The 17,259-nt window shown below is 41.0% G+C and overlaps 1 protein-coding gene across 2 annotated transcripts in view; it reads right to left on the reverse strand.

Annotated features, from left to right (window-relative positions):
* LOC128692065 (coiled-coil domain-containing protein 137) overlaps positions 1-17,259 on the reverse strand; it is a 104,648-nt gene that overhangs the window by 18,938 nt on the left and 68,451 nt on the right. For both annotated transcript variants that reach the window (XM_070085252.1, XM_070085253.1), the window contains 2 exons: positions 2,259-2,382; positions 898-1,068 (listed from right to left, as the gene is read on the reverse strand). In XM_070085252.1, coding sequence (XP_069941353.1) covers positions 898-1,068; positions 2,259-2,382 — 295 coding nt within the window. The remainder of the gene's footprint in view (positions 1-897; positions 1,069-2,258; positions 2,383-17,259) is intronic.

Consider the following 17,259-nt stretch of genomic DNA (forward strand, 5'->3'; position numbering starts at 1 on the left):
GCAATGTGTGGTGTAAATATTATGCAGAAAATTCGGAGTGTGGAAATTAGGGGAAGGTGTGGAGTTAATAAAAGTATTAGTCAGAGGGCTGAAGAGGGGTTGTTGAGGTGGTTTGGTCATTTAGAGAGAATGGACCAAAGTAGAATGACATGGAGAGCATTTAAATCTGTAGGAGAAGGAAGGCGGGGTAGGGGTCATCCTCGAAAAGGTTGGAAGTAAGGGGTGAGGGAGGTTTTGTGGGCGAGGGGCTTGGACTTCCAGCAGGCGTGCATGAGCGTGTTCGATAGGAGTGAATGGAGACGAATGGTATTTGGGACCTGACGATCTGTTGGAGTGTGAGCAGGGTAATATTTAGTGAAGGGATTCAGGGAAACCGGTTATTTTTATATAGCCGGACTTGAGTCCTGGAAATAGAAAGTACAATGCCTGCACTCTAAAGGATTGGGATATTAGCAGTTTGGAGGGATATGTTGTGTATCTTTATACGTATATGCTTCTAAACTGCTGTGTTCTGAGCACCTCTGCAAAAACAGTGATTATGTGTGAGTGAGGTGAAAGTGTTGAATGATGATGAAAGTATTTTCTTTTTGGGGATTTTCTTTCTTTTTGGGTCACCCTGCCTCGGTGGGAGACGGCCGACTTGTTGAAAAAAAAAATTGTAATGATTTTATTTTATTGTTTTATTTTGGTATTTCATTTTTTACTTTACTTTTTATGCTGTTAGTACTGTATTTTATACTGTAAGGTTTAGGATAAACCCTGTGTACAACACAAACAGTTGTTTATTTCCCAGAAATTTGGCATAAAAAACATGGTCGTAAGTCGAGTGGTCGTATGTCGAGCAGGTCGCAAGTCGGATGGTAGGTGTAAATATACATTAAATTTAATAATACTTGCCTTACGTGCAAGCTTTTTTCTCTTCTCTCGCTCATCAACCTCAAGTTGCTGTTTTTCTGACAGCAAAGGGTCATTTTTGTCCCTTTGTTTTACAGAAGTAATGTTTCCGTGTTCATCACGTATGACATCCACCTGGAACTTGTCCTCAAAGGCTGCTTCTTTTAAAATTACCTAAACCAAGAACAAAACTATATTAAATCACATTTATAAACTGCTTAAGAATATATAAATGTTGCTCATACAAAAAATACATTCATTCAAAAGACTTGGAGTGTGAGCAAGGTAGAACATCTTTGAGGGGATTCAGGGCAACCTGGTCAGACAGACAAGATTTCTGAAAGTGAGTAGGTGGTGGTGGATCAAGTTAGAAAATTGTGATCTGTTTGGAAAAGGAAAAAGTGGGAGATATTGGACATTGTTGCATCTTGTAATGAAAATAATTGATTTGCAACATTGAGAAGAGAGTAGGTTAGGTGAGGAAACTGTTTGGTGTGGAAAGTAAGGTGAGAGAAGATCAAGACTGTTGCATCACTGAACTAAATTAATTAATATGATGCAATAAGAGCCAAAATCTCAATTACCTCACTTCCACATTAATCATCCTTTCTCCGTGTATTCCACCCTGCTATTTCTTCTCTCCACATGTGCAGTATTAATCTTTATATATTTGAAAAACTGTAAATATAGTTGGAATCAATAAGCCAAAATTGTGGAAACTGAATACAGTACAGTAATATACAGGATTTCAAATACCCAGTTTCTGCTGTAATTGAAAATAATATAACACAAGTGTCTGATAAAATGGCACAGCTAGCATCTGTGGTACTTATAAGGCAAAGCTTATAGAGTAAGCAAGTTAGGGCAACAGCTATCATTGGCATGTACAGTAATAAAAAAAATACAACTGTTAAGAAATAAAATAGAAGACAAGGTAGCTGCCATAAGAGAAATGATTGAGTCACTACCTATAGTAGTTTCATGTATTTCTTTAATCTAAGCTTACAAGTCAGTGCTTAATGACCCTGATAGTTTAGCACTTAGTTTTGATAATAATAATAATAATAATAATAATAATAATAATAATAATAATAATAATAATAATAATAATAATAATAATAATAATAATAATAATGAGCTTACGAGTACTGTAGTCTATGTTAAGACTGGTCTTATGACTGAAGAGCCTCCACTGTGCATATGCTTACAATGAAACATAAAATACTTACATAAATTCTCAATAAACAAATTAATATTAATTTTATTAACATTTACAAACTCTTCCAAAGTAAAGACTAAAAATTAAAACAGGAAGAACATAAGGATAATATTTATATTGTATTATGTATGCTATGTTAACCAACCTTAGTCACTGTGTCAACCCTCTTCATGAATTTCTCTACATTTTCCTTTGGGTGTTGTTTGAGTAGAGGAATCATCTTTAGGGGCTTGGTCATACCTGGCTGATCTCTCTCTCGGTCCACAAACCTAACAAAAGTATAAGTTGAAACATTCTACTATATTTAAGCATTAAAGCATGACCTAAAGTAGGAAATTACATATTATTAGATGCATAGAAAGCAACATTTACTGAAATGATTCAAGGGAAACAGGTCAGCAGGACTTGGGCTCTGGAGGCGAGAAAGACAACTTGAAGGAAGGGTTGAGATGTTACAGTTTGGTGGGTAATCTTAATTGTGATGTAAACAAGTGACGGCAAATGTTTCCTTCACTGGAGCCAGACTCATAGCCAGGTTGGCTCTAACAACAAAGGGGTGCGAGCACACACACACACACACACACACACACACACACACACACACACACACACACACACACACACACACACACACACTACCACACACACTACCACACACACTACCACACACACTACCACACACACTACCACACACTACCACACACACTACCACACACACTACCACACACACTACCACACACACTACCACACACACTACCACACACACTACCACACACACACACACACACACACACACACACACACACACACACAGAAACAAGAGGCCACAATTGGAAGTTGAAGACACAAATGAGTCAGAGAGATATTAGGAAGTATTTCTTCAGTCATAGAGTTGTAAGGCAGTGGAATAGCCTAGAAAATGACGTAGTGGAGGCAGGAACCATACACAGTTTTAAGACGAGGTTTGATAAAGCTCATGGAGCGGGGAGAGAGAGGGCCCAGTAGCAACCGGTGAAGAGGCGGGGCCAGGAGCTAAGACTCGACCCCTGCAACCACAAATAGGTGAGTACAAATAGGTGAGTACACACACACACACACACACACACACACACACGTACTCATATACAACAGGCCTAGTGTCTAATCGACATGTGCCTAGGACAAAATGGTAACTAACACACACACGCGCACACACATGCGCGCACGCACACACACGTGCGCATGCGCGCACACACACACACGCACACACATGCGCACACACACATGTGCACACACACACGCACACACACACGCACACACATGCACACGCATGCACACACACAAACACACGCACACGTGCACACACTCACACATATACATACATACACACACACATACACTTACACATACACATACACATGCACTTACACATACACTTACACACTTACACATACACACACACACATACACACATACACACACTCACATACACACACACATACACACACACATGTACATACACACGCACACACACACACACACACACACACACACTACCATGCACACTACCACACACACTACCACACACACTACCACACACACACTACCACACACACACACACACACACACACACACGTACTCATATACAACAGGCCTAGTGTCTAATCGACATGTGCCTAGGACAAAATGGTAACTAACACACACACACGTGCACACACACGCGCACACACACGCACGCACACACACACACACATACACACACACACGCACGCACACACACACACATGTGCACACACACACATGTGCACACACACACACACACACACATGCACACACACACGCACACGCACGCACACACACGCACACACACACGCACGCACACACGCACACGCACACACACACACACATACATACACACACACATACACTTACACATACACTTACACATACACATACACTTACACATACACTTACACATAAAGTCAAATCTGGCCCAAAACTGCTGTATAGCCACATTAGGAGGAAGACAATAGTCAAGGACCAGGTGATAAGGCTGAGGAAAGAAGGTGGAGAACTCACAAGAAACGATCAAGAGGTATGTGAGGAGCTCAACACGAGATTTAAGTATTTACAGTAGAGACAGGAAGGACTCTGGGGGGACAGACCAGATGGGGACACCAGCAAGGAATACACCAACAAGTGTTGGACGACATACATACAGATGAGGAGGAGGTGAAGAAACTGCTAAGGGACATCGATACCTCAAAGGCAATGGACCGGACAACATCTCCCCATGGATCCTTAGAGAGGGAGCAGATATGTTGTGCGTGCCACTTACCACAATCTTCAACACGTCCCTGGAAACTGGGCAACTACCTGAGGTATGGAAGACGGCAAATGTAGTTCCCATTTTTAAAAAAGGAGACAGAAAAGAGGCACTAAACTATAGACCTGTGTCATTGAAGTGTATAGTATGCAAAGTTATGGAGAAGATTATCAGGAGGAGAGTGGTGGAGCACCTGGAACGGAACAAGAGTATAAATGCCAACCAGCACGGATTCATGGAAGGCAAATCCTGTGTCACAAACCTTCTGGAGTTTTATGATAAAATAACAGAAGTAAGACACGAGAGAGAGGGGTGGGTTGATTGCATCTTCTTGGACTGCAAGAAGGCCTTTGACACAGTTCCTCACAAGAGATTAGTGCAGAAGCTAGAGCATCAGGTGCATATAACAGGAAGGGCACTGCAATGGATCAGAGAATACCTGACAGGGAGGCAACAACGAGTCATGGTACGTAATGATGTATCACAGTGGGCACCTGTGACGAGCGGGGTCCCACAGGGTTCGGTCCTAGGACCAGTGCTATTTTTGGTATATGTGAACGACATGATGGAAGGGTTAGACTCAGAAGTGTCCCTGTTTGCAGATGATGTGAAGTTAATGAGGAGAATTAAATCAGATGAGGACCAGGCAGGACTTCAAAGAGACCTGGACAGACTGGACACCTGGTCCAGCAAATGGCTTCTCGAATTAAATCCTGCCAAATGCAAAGTCATGAAGATAGGGGAAGGGCACAGAAGACCACAGACAGAGTATAGGCTAGGTGGCCAAAGACTGCAAACCTCACTCAAGGAGAAAGATCTTGGGGTTAGTATAACACCGAGCATGTCTCCGGAAGCACACATCAATCAGATAACTGCTGCAGCATATGGGCGCCTGGCAAACCTGAGAACAGCATTCCAATTCCTTAGTAAGGAATCGTTCAAGACACTGTACACAGTGTATGTCAGGCCCATACTGGAGTATGCAGCACCTGTTTGGAACCCGCACTTGATAAAGCACGTCAAGAAACTAGAGAAAGTACAAAGGTTTGCGACAAGGTTAGTTCCAGAGCTAAGGGGAATGTCCTATGAAGAAAGATTAAGGGAAATCGGCCTGACGACACTAGAGGACAGGAGGGTCAGAGGAGACATGATAACGACATATAAAATTCTGCGTGCAATAGACAAGGTGGACAAAGACAGGATGTTCCAGGGAAGGGACACAGAAACAAGAGGTCACAATTGGAAGTTGAAGACTCAGATGAATCAAAGGGATGTTAGGAAGTATTTCTTCAGTCATAGAGTAGTCAAGCCGTGGAATAGCCTAGAAAGTGAAGTAGTGGAGGCGGGAACCATACATAGTTTTAAGGCGAGGTATGATAAAGCTCATGGAGCAGGGAGAGAGAGGACCTAGTAGCAATCAGTGAAGAGGCAGGGCCAGGAGCTATGACTCGACCCCTGCAACCACAAATAGGTGAGTACAAATAGGCGAGTACACACACACACACACACACACACACACACACACACACACACACACACACACACACACACACACACACTACCACACACACTACCACACACACTACCACACACACTACCACACACACTACCACACACACTACCACACACACTACCACACACACACACAAACACACGTACTCATATACAACAGGCCTAGTGTCTAATCGACATGTGCCTAGGACAAAATGGTAACAAACACACACACACACACACACACACAAAAAAAAAAAAAAAGCCACCACCTCACATATCAAATAAAATAATTTTAAATTCACTATATACACGTTAGGCTGTTTTAACGGAATGATTTAATAATAAGTACTTACTATGTTATTTTGTCACTGTATGACCCTAGTGGGTTTAAAACTTTTTTTTATAATAACAGTAATAATAGTAATAATAATAATAATAATAATAATAATAACAATAGGTTAGTAGACAGCAACCACCCAGGGAGGTACTACTGTCCTGCCAAGTGAGCGTAAAACAAGAGCCTGTAATTGTTTTACATGATGGTAGGATTGCTGTTGCTTTTTGTCTGTCTCATAAATATGTAAGATTACAGGTATGTCTTGTTACTTCTACTTACACTTAGGTCACACTACACATGCATGTACACATTTATTTAAACACACTCATCTGAGTTTTCTTTGATTTTATCTTAATAGTTCTTGTTCTTGTTACTTTTCCCTTTCATATCCATGGGGAAGTGGAATAAGAATCTTTCCTCCGTAAGCCATGCGTGTTGTAAAAGTCAACTAAAATGCCGGGAACAATGGGCTAGTTACCCCTTTTCCTGTACAGATTACTAAAAATAATAATAAGAAAATTGCCCAAGTGGGATGTCTGAATGTGCATGGATGTTGCGCGAATGATAAGAAAGAGATGGTTGTGGATGTTATGAATGAGAAGCTGGATGTCCTGGCTTTAAGTGAAACAAAGCTGAAGGGGGTGGGAGAGTTTCAATGGAGAGAAGTAAATGGGATTAGGTCAGGGGTTTCAAACAGAGTTAGAACTAAAGAAGGAGTAGCAATAATGTTGAAGGATAAGCTATGGCAGCAAAAGAGGAAGTATAAATGTATTAATTCAAGGATTATGTAGAGTAAAATAAAGGTTGGATGTGAAAAGTGGGTTATAGTAAGCGTATGCATATACATGTATACACCTGGAGAAGACAGAAGTGTAGAGGAGAGAGAGAGAGAGGTTTTGGGAAATGCTGAGTGAGTGTGTGGGGAGTTTTGAACCAAGTGTGAGAGCACTTGTGGTTGGGGATTTCAATGCTAAGGATGCTAAAAATGTTGTGGAGGGAGTAGTAGGTAAACTGGGGTGCCAGGGGTAAATGAAAATGGGGCACCTTTAATTGAGCAATGTGTAGAAAGAGGTTTGGTAATAAGTAATACATATTTTATGAAAAAGAGGATAAATAAATATACAAGGTATGATATAGCACGTAATGAAAGTAGTTTGCTAGAATATATATTGGTGGATAAAAGGTTGATGGGTAGGCTTCAGGATGTACATGTTTATAGAGAGGCAATTGATATATTGGATCATTTTTTAGTTGTAGCTACAGTTAGAGTAGGTGGGACAAAAGGAAAATGGCTACAACAAGTAAAAAGAGGTGAAAGTGTATAAACTAAGGAAGAAGTTTGGGTGAGATATAAGCAACTATTGGCAGAAAGGTAGGCTACTGCAAGTATGAATAATGGGGGGGGGGGGGTTGAAGAGGGTTGGAATAGTTTTAAAAATGCAGTATTAGAATGTGGGGCAGAAGTTTGTGGCTATAGGAGGGTGGGTACAGGAGGAAAGAGGAGTGATTGATGGAATGAAAGGGTGTGATAAAAGAGAAAAAGGTAGCTTATGAGAGGTTTTTACAAAGCAAAAGTGTTATAAGAAGAGTAGAGTATATGGAGAGTAAAAGAAAGGTGAAGAGAGTGGTGAGACAGTGTAAAAGGAGAGCAGATGATAGAGTGGGAAAGGCACTGTCAAGAAATTTTGATGAAAATAAGAAAAATATTTGGAGTGAGATAAACAAGTTAAGAAAACCTAGGGAACGAATGGATTTGTCAGTTAAAAACAGAGTAAGGGAGTTAATAGATGGGGAGATGGAGGTATTGGGTAGATGGAGAGAATATTTTGAGGAACTTTTAAATGTCGACGAAGAAAGGGAGGCGGTAATTTCATGCACTGGCCAGGGAGGTATACCATCTTTTAGGAGTAAAGAAGAGCAGAATGTGAGTGTGGGGGAGGTGCATGAGGCATTACGTAGAATGAAAGGGGGTAAAGTAGCTGGAACTGATGGGATCATGACAGAAATGTTAAAAGCAGGAGGGGGGGGGGGGATATAGTGTTGGAGTGGTTGGTATTTTTGTTTAACCCTTTCAGGGTCCTCAGGCCCTCTCCCAGACTCGTTCTCAGGGTCGCCCAAATTTCAAAAAAAAAAAAAATTATTATTTCTTATGAAAATCTTTTCTCGATCATAATGACTCCAAAAGTATGAAATTTGATGGAAAACTTACGGAATTATGCTCTCGTAAAGTTAGCGGTCTCAACGATGTTTACGCATCGGCGATTTTGCCCACTTTGAGCCCTATTTTCGGCCAATTCCAGTGTACTAGTCGACAAAAATCATAACTATTTCGCTAGAACTCCATTTTTTCTATCGAATGAGTACAAGAAACCACCCATTTACCGATTTCAACTATCCAACACAGTGGTCAGAATTTAGCAGTTTTGTCAATTTCACACAAATTTTAAAAAATGCCAATTTCCAAATAGGGTCCAGAATAAATAAGAAAGACATTCCTGGCACTAAAATAGCATTTCCTCTGTTCATTAGTCACGTCCCCACACCCCTCTTACATTCTTTTGCTTTCCACTTTGAATTTTTATTCTCACAAAAAATAGAAGATTTACTGTTATGCAGACTACTGCATTAGTGTAGAAATGGTATAAACAATATCGGTGCACTTGTGAAAGAATATTTGACTTACCAGTTGACGTGTATTGGACGCTTAGCATGATTTGTTTACTTTTGAACTTTGGTAAAAATTTAACATTTCTGCTACTTTGAGCTCAATTTCAAGGTACTTTTCATTGTAAAACCAGTCAAAATCATCTAAATTTCTGTAATAAGTCTTCCATTCTATAAAAAGAGACCAGGAAAACTAGAATACAACAATAAATACCATACGAAAATACAGTGCAAAGTCGGTGTTATAATTCAAAAACATGATCAAATTTTTTTTTTCTCATTACGCACTGTATGCTACAGGATTTTTTTTTATACTGCGCACACTGACCACATAGACCCATTCTTTCATAAGTAGGCCTACCAGCTTTCTCTCACTAGATTTGAGGGCGCTAGAATTTAGGCGTACTAGTACGTCAAAAACCCTGGTGTGTAAGCTGTACTAGTATGTCAGAAACCCTGAAAGGGTTAATAAACGTATGAAAGAGGGGAAGGTACCTAAGGATTGGCAGAGAGCATGTATAATTCCTTTATATAAATGGAAGGGGGACAAAAGAGACTAAAAATTATAGAGGAATAAGTTTACTGAGTATACCAGGAAAAGTGTATGATAGGATTATTAGTGAAAGAATTAGAGGCAAGACAGAATGTAGGATTGCGGATGAGCAAGGAGGTTTTCGAGTGGGTAGGGGATGTGTAGATCAAGTGTTCACATTGAAGCATATATGTGAACAGTGCAGTGGTCCCTCGCTTTTCGTAGTTCCCGGCAATCGTAAATTTCGCCAATCATAGGGTTATTTTCGTATAAACATGGACTCGCTTTCATAAGTTGACTCGCAAGTCGTAATTCGTCCCGGACGCGTACCCATGGCGTGAGCTGTGGCGGCAGCCAGTCTGGCATTGTTTACCAGTGAGCGAAGGTCCCCTCACGTGTTCCAGTGAAACATTTCATAATATTCCATTTATTTTAGTGCTTGCAAGTACTAAATAAGCTACCATGGCTCCAAAGAAAGCTCCTAGTGCCAAGCCTGTGGTAAAGAAGGTGAGAAATAACACTGAATTTAAGAAAACCATCATTGAACAATATGAAAGTGGTACAAGTGTGGCCGAACTGTCCAGGATGTATAAGAAACCCTACACAACCTTATGTTCCATAGTGGCCAAGAAAAAGGAAATCAAGGATGCTGTTATTGCAAAGGGGGTAACTATGCTGACAAAAATGAGATCACCAGTACTCGAAGAGGTTGAGAAGTTATTATTGGTGTGGATAAATGAGAAACAATTAGCAGGAGATACTCTTATGACTTCGATTATTTGTGAAAAGGCTAGGCAGTTGCATGAAGATTTGGTAAAGAAATTGCCTGCAAATAGTGGTGAAATGAGTGAATTTAAGGCCAGCAAAGGCTGGTTTGAGAGATTTAAGAACCGTACTGGCATACACAGTGTGGTAAGGCATGGTGAGGCTGCCAGTTCGGACCACAAGGCAGCTGAAAAATATGTGCATAAATTCCAGGAGTACATAGGGGTTCAAGGACTGAAACCTGAACAAGTGTTCAATTGTGACGAAACAGGCCTCTTTTGGAAGAAAATGCCAAAGAGGACCTTCATTACACAAGAGGAAAAGGCAATGCCAGGACACAAGCCTATGAAAGACAGGCTGATGCTAATGTTCTGTGCTAATGCTAGTGGAGATTTCAAAGTGAAGCCATTACTAGTGTACCATTCTGAAAATCCCAGAGTGTTCAGGAAAAACAATGTTATGAAGAGTAAATTGTGTGTGTTTTGGAAATCTAATAGTAAGGCATGGGTCACGAGGGAAATTTTCGTCGAGTGGTTCAATGAAGTGTTTGGCCCTAGTGTGAAGGAGTATCTCCTGGAAAAGAAATTGGATCTTAAGTGCCTGCTAGTAATGGACAATGCACCTGCTCATCCTCCAAACTTGGATGACCTAATTTTCGAGGAGTTTGGGTTCATCACAGTCAAGTTCTTGCCCCTGAATACCACTCCTCTCCTCCAGCCCATGGACCAGCAGGTCATTGCAAACTTTAAAAAAAACTACACAAAAGCAATGTTTCACAGGTGCTTGACTGTGACCACAGACACTCACTTGACCCTAAGGGAATTTTGGAGAGAACACCTCAGCATCCTCCATTGCATAACCCTTATAGGTATGGCTTGGGAGGGAGTGACTACCAGGACTTTGAACTCTGCCTGGAGAAAATTGTGGCCAGATTGTGTCGACAAGAGGGATTTTGAAGGGTTTGGGACTGACCCTGATGAGCCTATGTCTGTTGTAAAATCAATTGTGGCACTGGGGAGTTCCATGGGGTTGGATGTGAGTTTGGAGGATGTGGAAGAATTGGTGGAAGACCACAACGAAGAGCTCACCACTGAGGAGCTGCAAGAGCTTCAGCAGGAAGAGCAACACATCGCAGCTCAGAATCTTGCTGCAGAGGAGGAGTAAGAGAGATGGAAGAAGATGCCTTCTTCAGAAATTAAAGAGATTTTTACTATGTGGGGTAAGATGGAAAGCTTTATGGAGAAACATCACCCTAACAAGGTTGTTGCAAGCCATATTGGCAACATGTACAGTGACAAAGTCTTGGGCCATTTTAGGGAAGTGTTAAAGAGACGCCAGAAACAGAGCTCTCTCCACAGTTATTTTGCGAGACAGGACTCCAGTGACTCTCAAGGTGGTCCTAGTGGCATTAAGAAACAGAGAAGACAAGCAACCCCAGAAAAGCAATTGGTACCTGAGGTGTTGCTGGAAGGGGATTCCCCTTCCAAACTATAAACAATCCATTCTCTCTCCTCCTCTAGTCTCCCATACACTAAGAAGAATCTCCAATGAAGGTAAGTATTATGCTGTTAATGTTTCATTCATCATTTCCCATTGTATTGTTTATGTACTACATGTATATTTCATGTAAAATTTTTTTTTGTTTTAATACTTCTGGGTGTCAGGAATGGATTAATTGTATTTACATTATTTCTTATGGGGAAAATTGATTCGCAAATCGTAAATTTCGTTTATAGTAATGGCTCCAGGAACGGATTAATTACGAAAAACGAGGGACCACTGTATTTAGATAAAGGTAGGGAAGTTTTCATTGCATTTATGGATTTAGAAAAGGCATATGATAGAGTGGATAGGGGAGCAATGTGGCAGATGTTGCAAGTACAGTGGACCCCCGAGTTTCGTGATTAATCCGTTCCAGAGAGCCCGCCAAAGGTCGAAATTCACGAAACTCGAAACCATTTTCCCCATAAGAAATAATGGAAATAAAATTAATCCGTTCCAGACACCCAAAAATATTAAAATAAATTTTTTTTTTCAAATTAAATAAAGATTTACATAATGAAAACAATCAGAAATCAAGTACATGCATTTAAAAAAATAATAATAACATTACACTTACCTTTACTGAAGACTTCTGGGTGGATGGAAGATGGGAGGAGGGGATAGGAGGAAGGTGTGCACTATTGTTTGGAAGGAGAATCTCCTTCCTTTAGAACTTTAGGTAGCAAGTCCTTATCTGGGGTTACTTCCCTTCTTCTTTTAATGCCACTGGGAACAACTTGAGAGTCACTGGACCCCTGTCGCACAAAATATCTGTCCAGAGAGGTCTTTTTCTGGCGTTTCTTTAAGATTTCCCTGAAGTGGGACACAACACTGTCATTGTACATGTTGCAGATATGGCTTGTTTCAGCTTGGTCAGGGTGATACTTTTCAACAAAACTTTGAAACTCATTCCACATTGCACAAATCTCCTTAATCTTTGAAGAAGGCACCTCATCCACTCCCTCTTCCTCCTCCTCTGAAGCAAGTTCCTCAGCTGTGGTCTGATGCTGTTCCAAATGAAGCTCTTGCAGTTCGTCAGTGGTTAGCTCTTCCCTATGGTCCTCCACCAACTCTTCCACATCCCCGTCAAAATCCCTCTGGATCGTGTTCCTCACTTTATTTACCAAAGGGCTGTGCGGAGAGCACAGAGAAAGAGTGAGATAAACTTTTCTTGACAGCAGATGACGGTGGTGCTGCTGCACCACCGTCAGCTGCTGCTGCACCACCATCAGCTGTTGCTGCACCACGGTCAGCTGCTGCTGCACCACGGTCAGCTGCTGCTGCACCACAGTCAGCCATTGCTGAACCACGGTAAGCTGCTGCTGCACCACGGTCAGCTGTTGCTGCACCACAGTCAGCTGCTGCTGCACCACAATCAGCTGTTTCTGACTAACATGACTCGTCCTGAACCTGTCCGTCCAGCCTGAGCGCCTCAGCTTCCCTGCTGTCATTGTTTACAAGCCAGGGTGGCCGGTTGCATGCATACATTCGATACATTTTGTATTATTCCATTGTTTATAGTGCTTGTAACTGCTAAATGAGCCACCATGGGCCCAAAGAAAGCTTCTAGTGCCAACCCTGTGGTAAAAAGGGTGAGAAATATGTACTATCGTACCACGGTCAGCTGCTGCTGCACCACGGTCAGCTGTTGCTGCACCACAGTCGGCTGTTGCTGCACCACGGTCAGCTGTTGCTGCACCACGGTCAGCTGTTGCTGCAACAGTCAGCTGTTGCTGAACCACGGTCAGCTGCTGTTGCACCACAGTCAGCTGCTGCTGCACCACGGTCAGCTGCTGCTGCACCACAGTCAGCTGCTGCTATATCACCATCATCTGTTGCTGCACCATGGTCAGCTGCTGCTGCACCATGGTCAGCTGCTGCTGCACCATGGTCAGCTGTTGCACCATGGTCAGCTGGTCCTAGTGGCATTAAAAGAAGGGAAGTAACCCCGGAAAAGGACGTGCTACCTAAAGTCCTAATAAAAGGGGATTCCCCTTCTAAACATTAACATCTTCCACACTCTCCCCTCCTCCCATCCTATCAATCATCACCATATCTTCAATAAAGGTGTCAGTTTGTGTGTATTAAAATTAATATTTCATGTGGTAAAAATTTTTTTTTTTCATACTTTGTGGTGTCTTGCATGGATTAATTTGATTTCCATTATTTCTTATGGGGAAAATTAATTCACCTTACGATAATTTTGGCATACGATGAGCTCTTAGGAATGGATTAATATTGTAAGGTGGGGGTCCACTGTATTAGACTCATCAGTTGACGTGTATTGGACACGTGACTTGATTTGTTTACTCTTGAACATCGGCAAAAATCGATCATTTCCGCTACTTTGAGCTCAATTTAAAGGTACTTGTCATCGTGAAACCAATCAAAATCATCTAATTCTGTAATATATCTTCCATTCTATCAAATGAGACCAAGGAAACGAGAATACAAACATAAATACCATACGAAAATGCACTAGAAAGTCGCTGTTTTAAACCAAAAACACAGTCAAAGTTTTTTTTTTTCTCATTATGCACAGCGTGCTTCAGGATTTTTTTTTATACTGTGCACACTGACCACACAGACCCATTTTTTCATATGTAGGCCTGCTAGCTTTCTTCCACTAGATTTGAAGGCGCTAGAATTTAGGCGTACAAGTACGTGACCGACCCTGGCTGCAATGACGTACTTTTACGTGACCAACCCTCAAAGGGTTAAGACTACGGTGGTACCTTAGGATATGAACTTATTTCGTTCCAGAAGGCTGTTCGAGTGCTGATACCAAATTAATTTGTTCCTATGAGGAATAATGTACATTAGATTAATCCGTTTCAGACCCCCAAAAATATACTTACAAAAGCACCTACATAAATTCACTAAGGGGAGGGGCGAGCAGAATCACCAACTTTTTTTTTTTTATCAGATTTCAATGGCATTGTGACAGTGGATTAAGCAGCATTAAAATACATATAGGCTGTGTTTGTTTTGACTGTTAGCCTTCAAGTTAGATAGAAAAAACTAATTTTGCACAATTTTATGGGTCCTAGGACTTTCCTTTTTCTACTAAATTGGGAAGATGTACAATGCTCTAGTTGACATCAGATGAAAGATAAAGGCTAGATTATTAATGACCCATGACAGTTTAGCGATAATGTCAGTAGATTCCATAAAAAATTATGTTGAAGTCAGTAACTTTTTTTTTTTGTACAAAAAAATAATTAAAAACAAAGCTGTAAACAGTATCACAAATCCACCCTGGGTGTTTGTAGACCCATCATTCCTCAATAAAGTCTGCAAAAATCATGACACTTAATATTTATCGCAGGAGAGGTATTACAATGTCAATAGACTCCATGACGAGGCCTCAATAAGGAAGTTCACAGCTGACATAGAGATTGTTGACTGGCCTACAGAATTCTCCAAGGCCAATGGTATTGATGACTGGACAGACATTTTCCTTAACAAATTACTTAGACTATACAACAAACATTGTCCTATAAAAACGAAACAGATCACAAACAAACGGCTTGGTTACCCATGGCTAACCAGCACCATTCTGAAATCCATTGACAAGAAACACCAATATGAAAAGCAATACAGACAGGGCTTAATACACAAAGATATTCTTAAACACTATTCATCAGTTCTCACCAAAGTAATAAAGAAAGCCAAACAACTATAATACTCCAGTAGATTCACAGACACTAGAGGAGATATAAAAAAGACCTGGAAAACACTCTCTCAGATTCTAGGGACCCACAAACTGGAAAAAACCAAGAATATTGTCCCAACTAAACCTAACGAAACACCACTACATCCCACTGACACAGCTAACAAGATAAACGACTTCTTCTCAACCATAGGATCTAATCTCGCCAATAAAATCCCACATACCAATGCCCATGCCGGGGACTACCTAGATGGGAATTTCCCAAATTCCTTCTATCTTGCACCAACTGAGCCCTCGGAAGTCACCGAGATTATAAAGTCACTTAAAAACAACTCAGGGAATCTGTTTAATGTCCCACCATTACTGTACAAGCAAGCGGCCCATTTCCTTTCGCATGCTATTTCATTACTTTTTAACAAGTCACTAGAAACTAGCACCTTCCCGAAACTACTCAAGATGGTGGTGACCCTACAGACTTAAACAACTATAGGCCAATATCAAACTTACCATTGCTATCCAAAATCTTTGAGAAACTCGTGCACAGGAGACTATATTCATTTATAACAGCACAAAACATACTCAACCCCTGCCAATTTGGATTTAGGAAAAATAAAAGCACTAATGATGCAATCATAAAAATGCTAGATCTGCTTTACACAGCATTGGAAAATAAGGAATATCCACTAGGAATTTTTATTGACCTAAGAAAAGCTTTTGACACAGTAGACCACGACATTCTACTCCACAAACTTGACCATTACGGTATAAGAGGCCATGCGCTTGCTTATTTCAAATCTTACCTTACTAATAGGTATCAGTATGTTACCATTAAAGACACAGCATCAACAACACAGCCACTTGATACTGGAGTTCCACAGGGAAGTGTCCTTGGTCCCCCGCTCTTCCTCATATACATCAATGATCTTCCAAACGTATCCCAGCACCTGAAACCCATTCTCTTTGCTGACGACACGACTTATGTCATCTCTCACCCTAATCTTGCCACCCTCAACACCATTGTTAACGAGGAGCTGATCAAAATATCGACTTGGATGACAGCCAATAAACTTACGCTTAACACTGACAAAACCTACTATATTATGTTTGGTAGCAGAGCAGGAGATGCACAAATTAACATTAAGATCGACAACACTCTAATTACCAGACATAATGAGGGAAAATTCCTAGGCCTATACCTTGACAACAACCTGAATTTCAGCACCCATATCCAACACATAACCAAAAAAGTATCCAAAACAGTTGGGATCCTCTCCAAGATACGATACTACGTGCCGCAAAATGCCCTTCTCACACTATACCACTCACTTATTTATCCATACCTCACCTATGCTATTTGTGCTTGGGGATCAACTGCAGCAACACACCTAAAGCCAATAATAACCCAACAAAAAGCTGCAGTAAGAATAATCACTAAATCCCATCCCTGGCAACACCCCCCCCCCCCACTCTTCATAGATCTAAACTTACTCCCTGTTCAGTACATCCACACTTACTACTGTGCAATCTACATCTACAGGACCTTAAACTCCAATATCAACCTTGACCTAAAACGCTTTCTTGATAGTTGTGACAGAACCCACAGGCATAACACTAGACACAAACATCTCTACGACATTCCCCGTGTCCGACTAAACCTTTACAAAAATTCAATGTATGTCAAAGGCCCTAAAATCTGGAACACCCTACCTGAGAACTCTAGAACTGCAGACACATTCATCACCTTCAAAACTACCATTAGAAAACATCTTATCTCCCTGATACACCCCATCAACTAACTACACGAATACCACCTGGTGGTTCACACTTACACTC

This window comes from Cherax quadricarinatus, chromosome 15 (genome assembly GCF_038502225.1).
Source record: "Cherax quadricarinatus isolate ZL_2023a chromosome 15, ASM3850222v1, whole genome shotgun sequence".
Lineage (NCBI taxonomy): Eukaryota > Metazoa > Arthropoda > Malacostraca > Decapoda > Parastacidae > Cherax > Cherax quadricarinatus.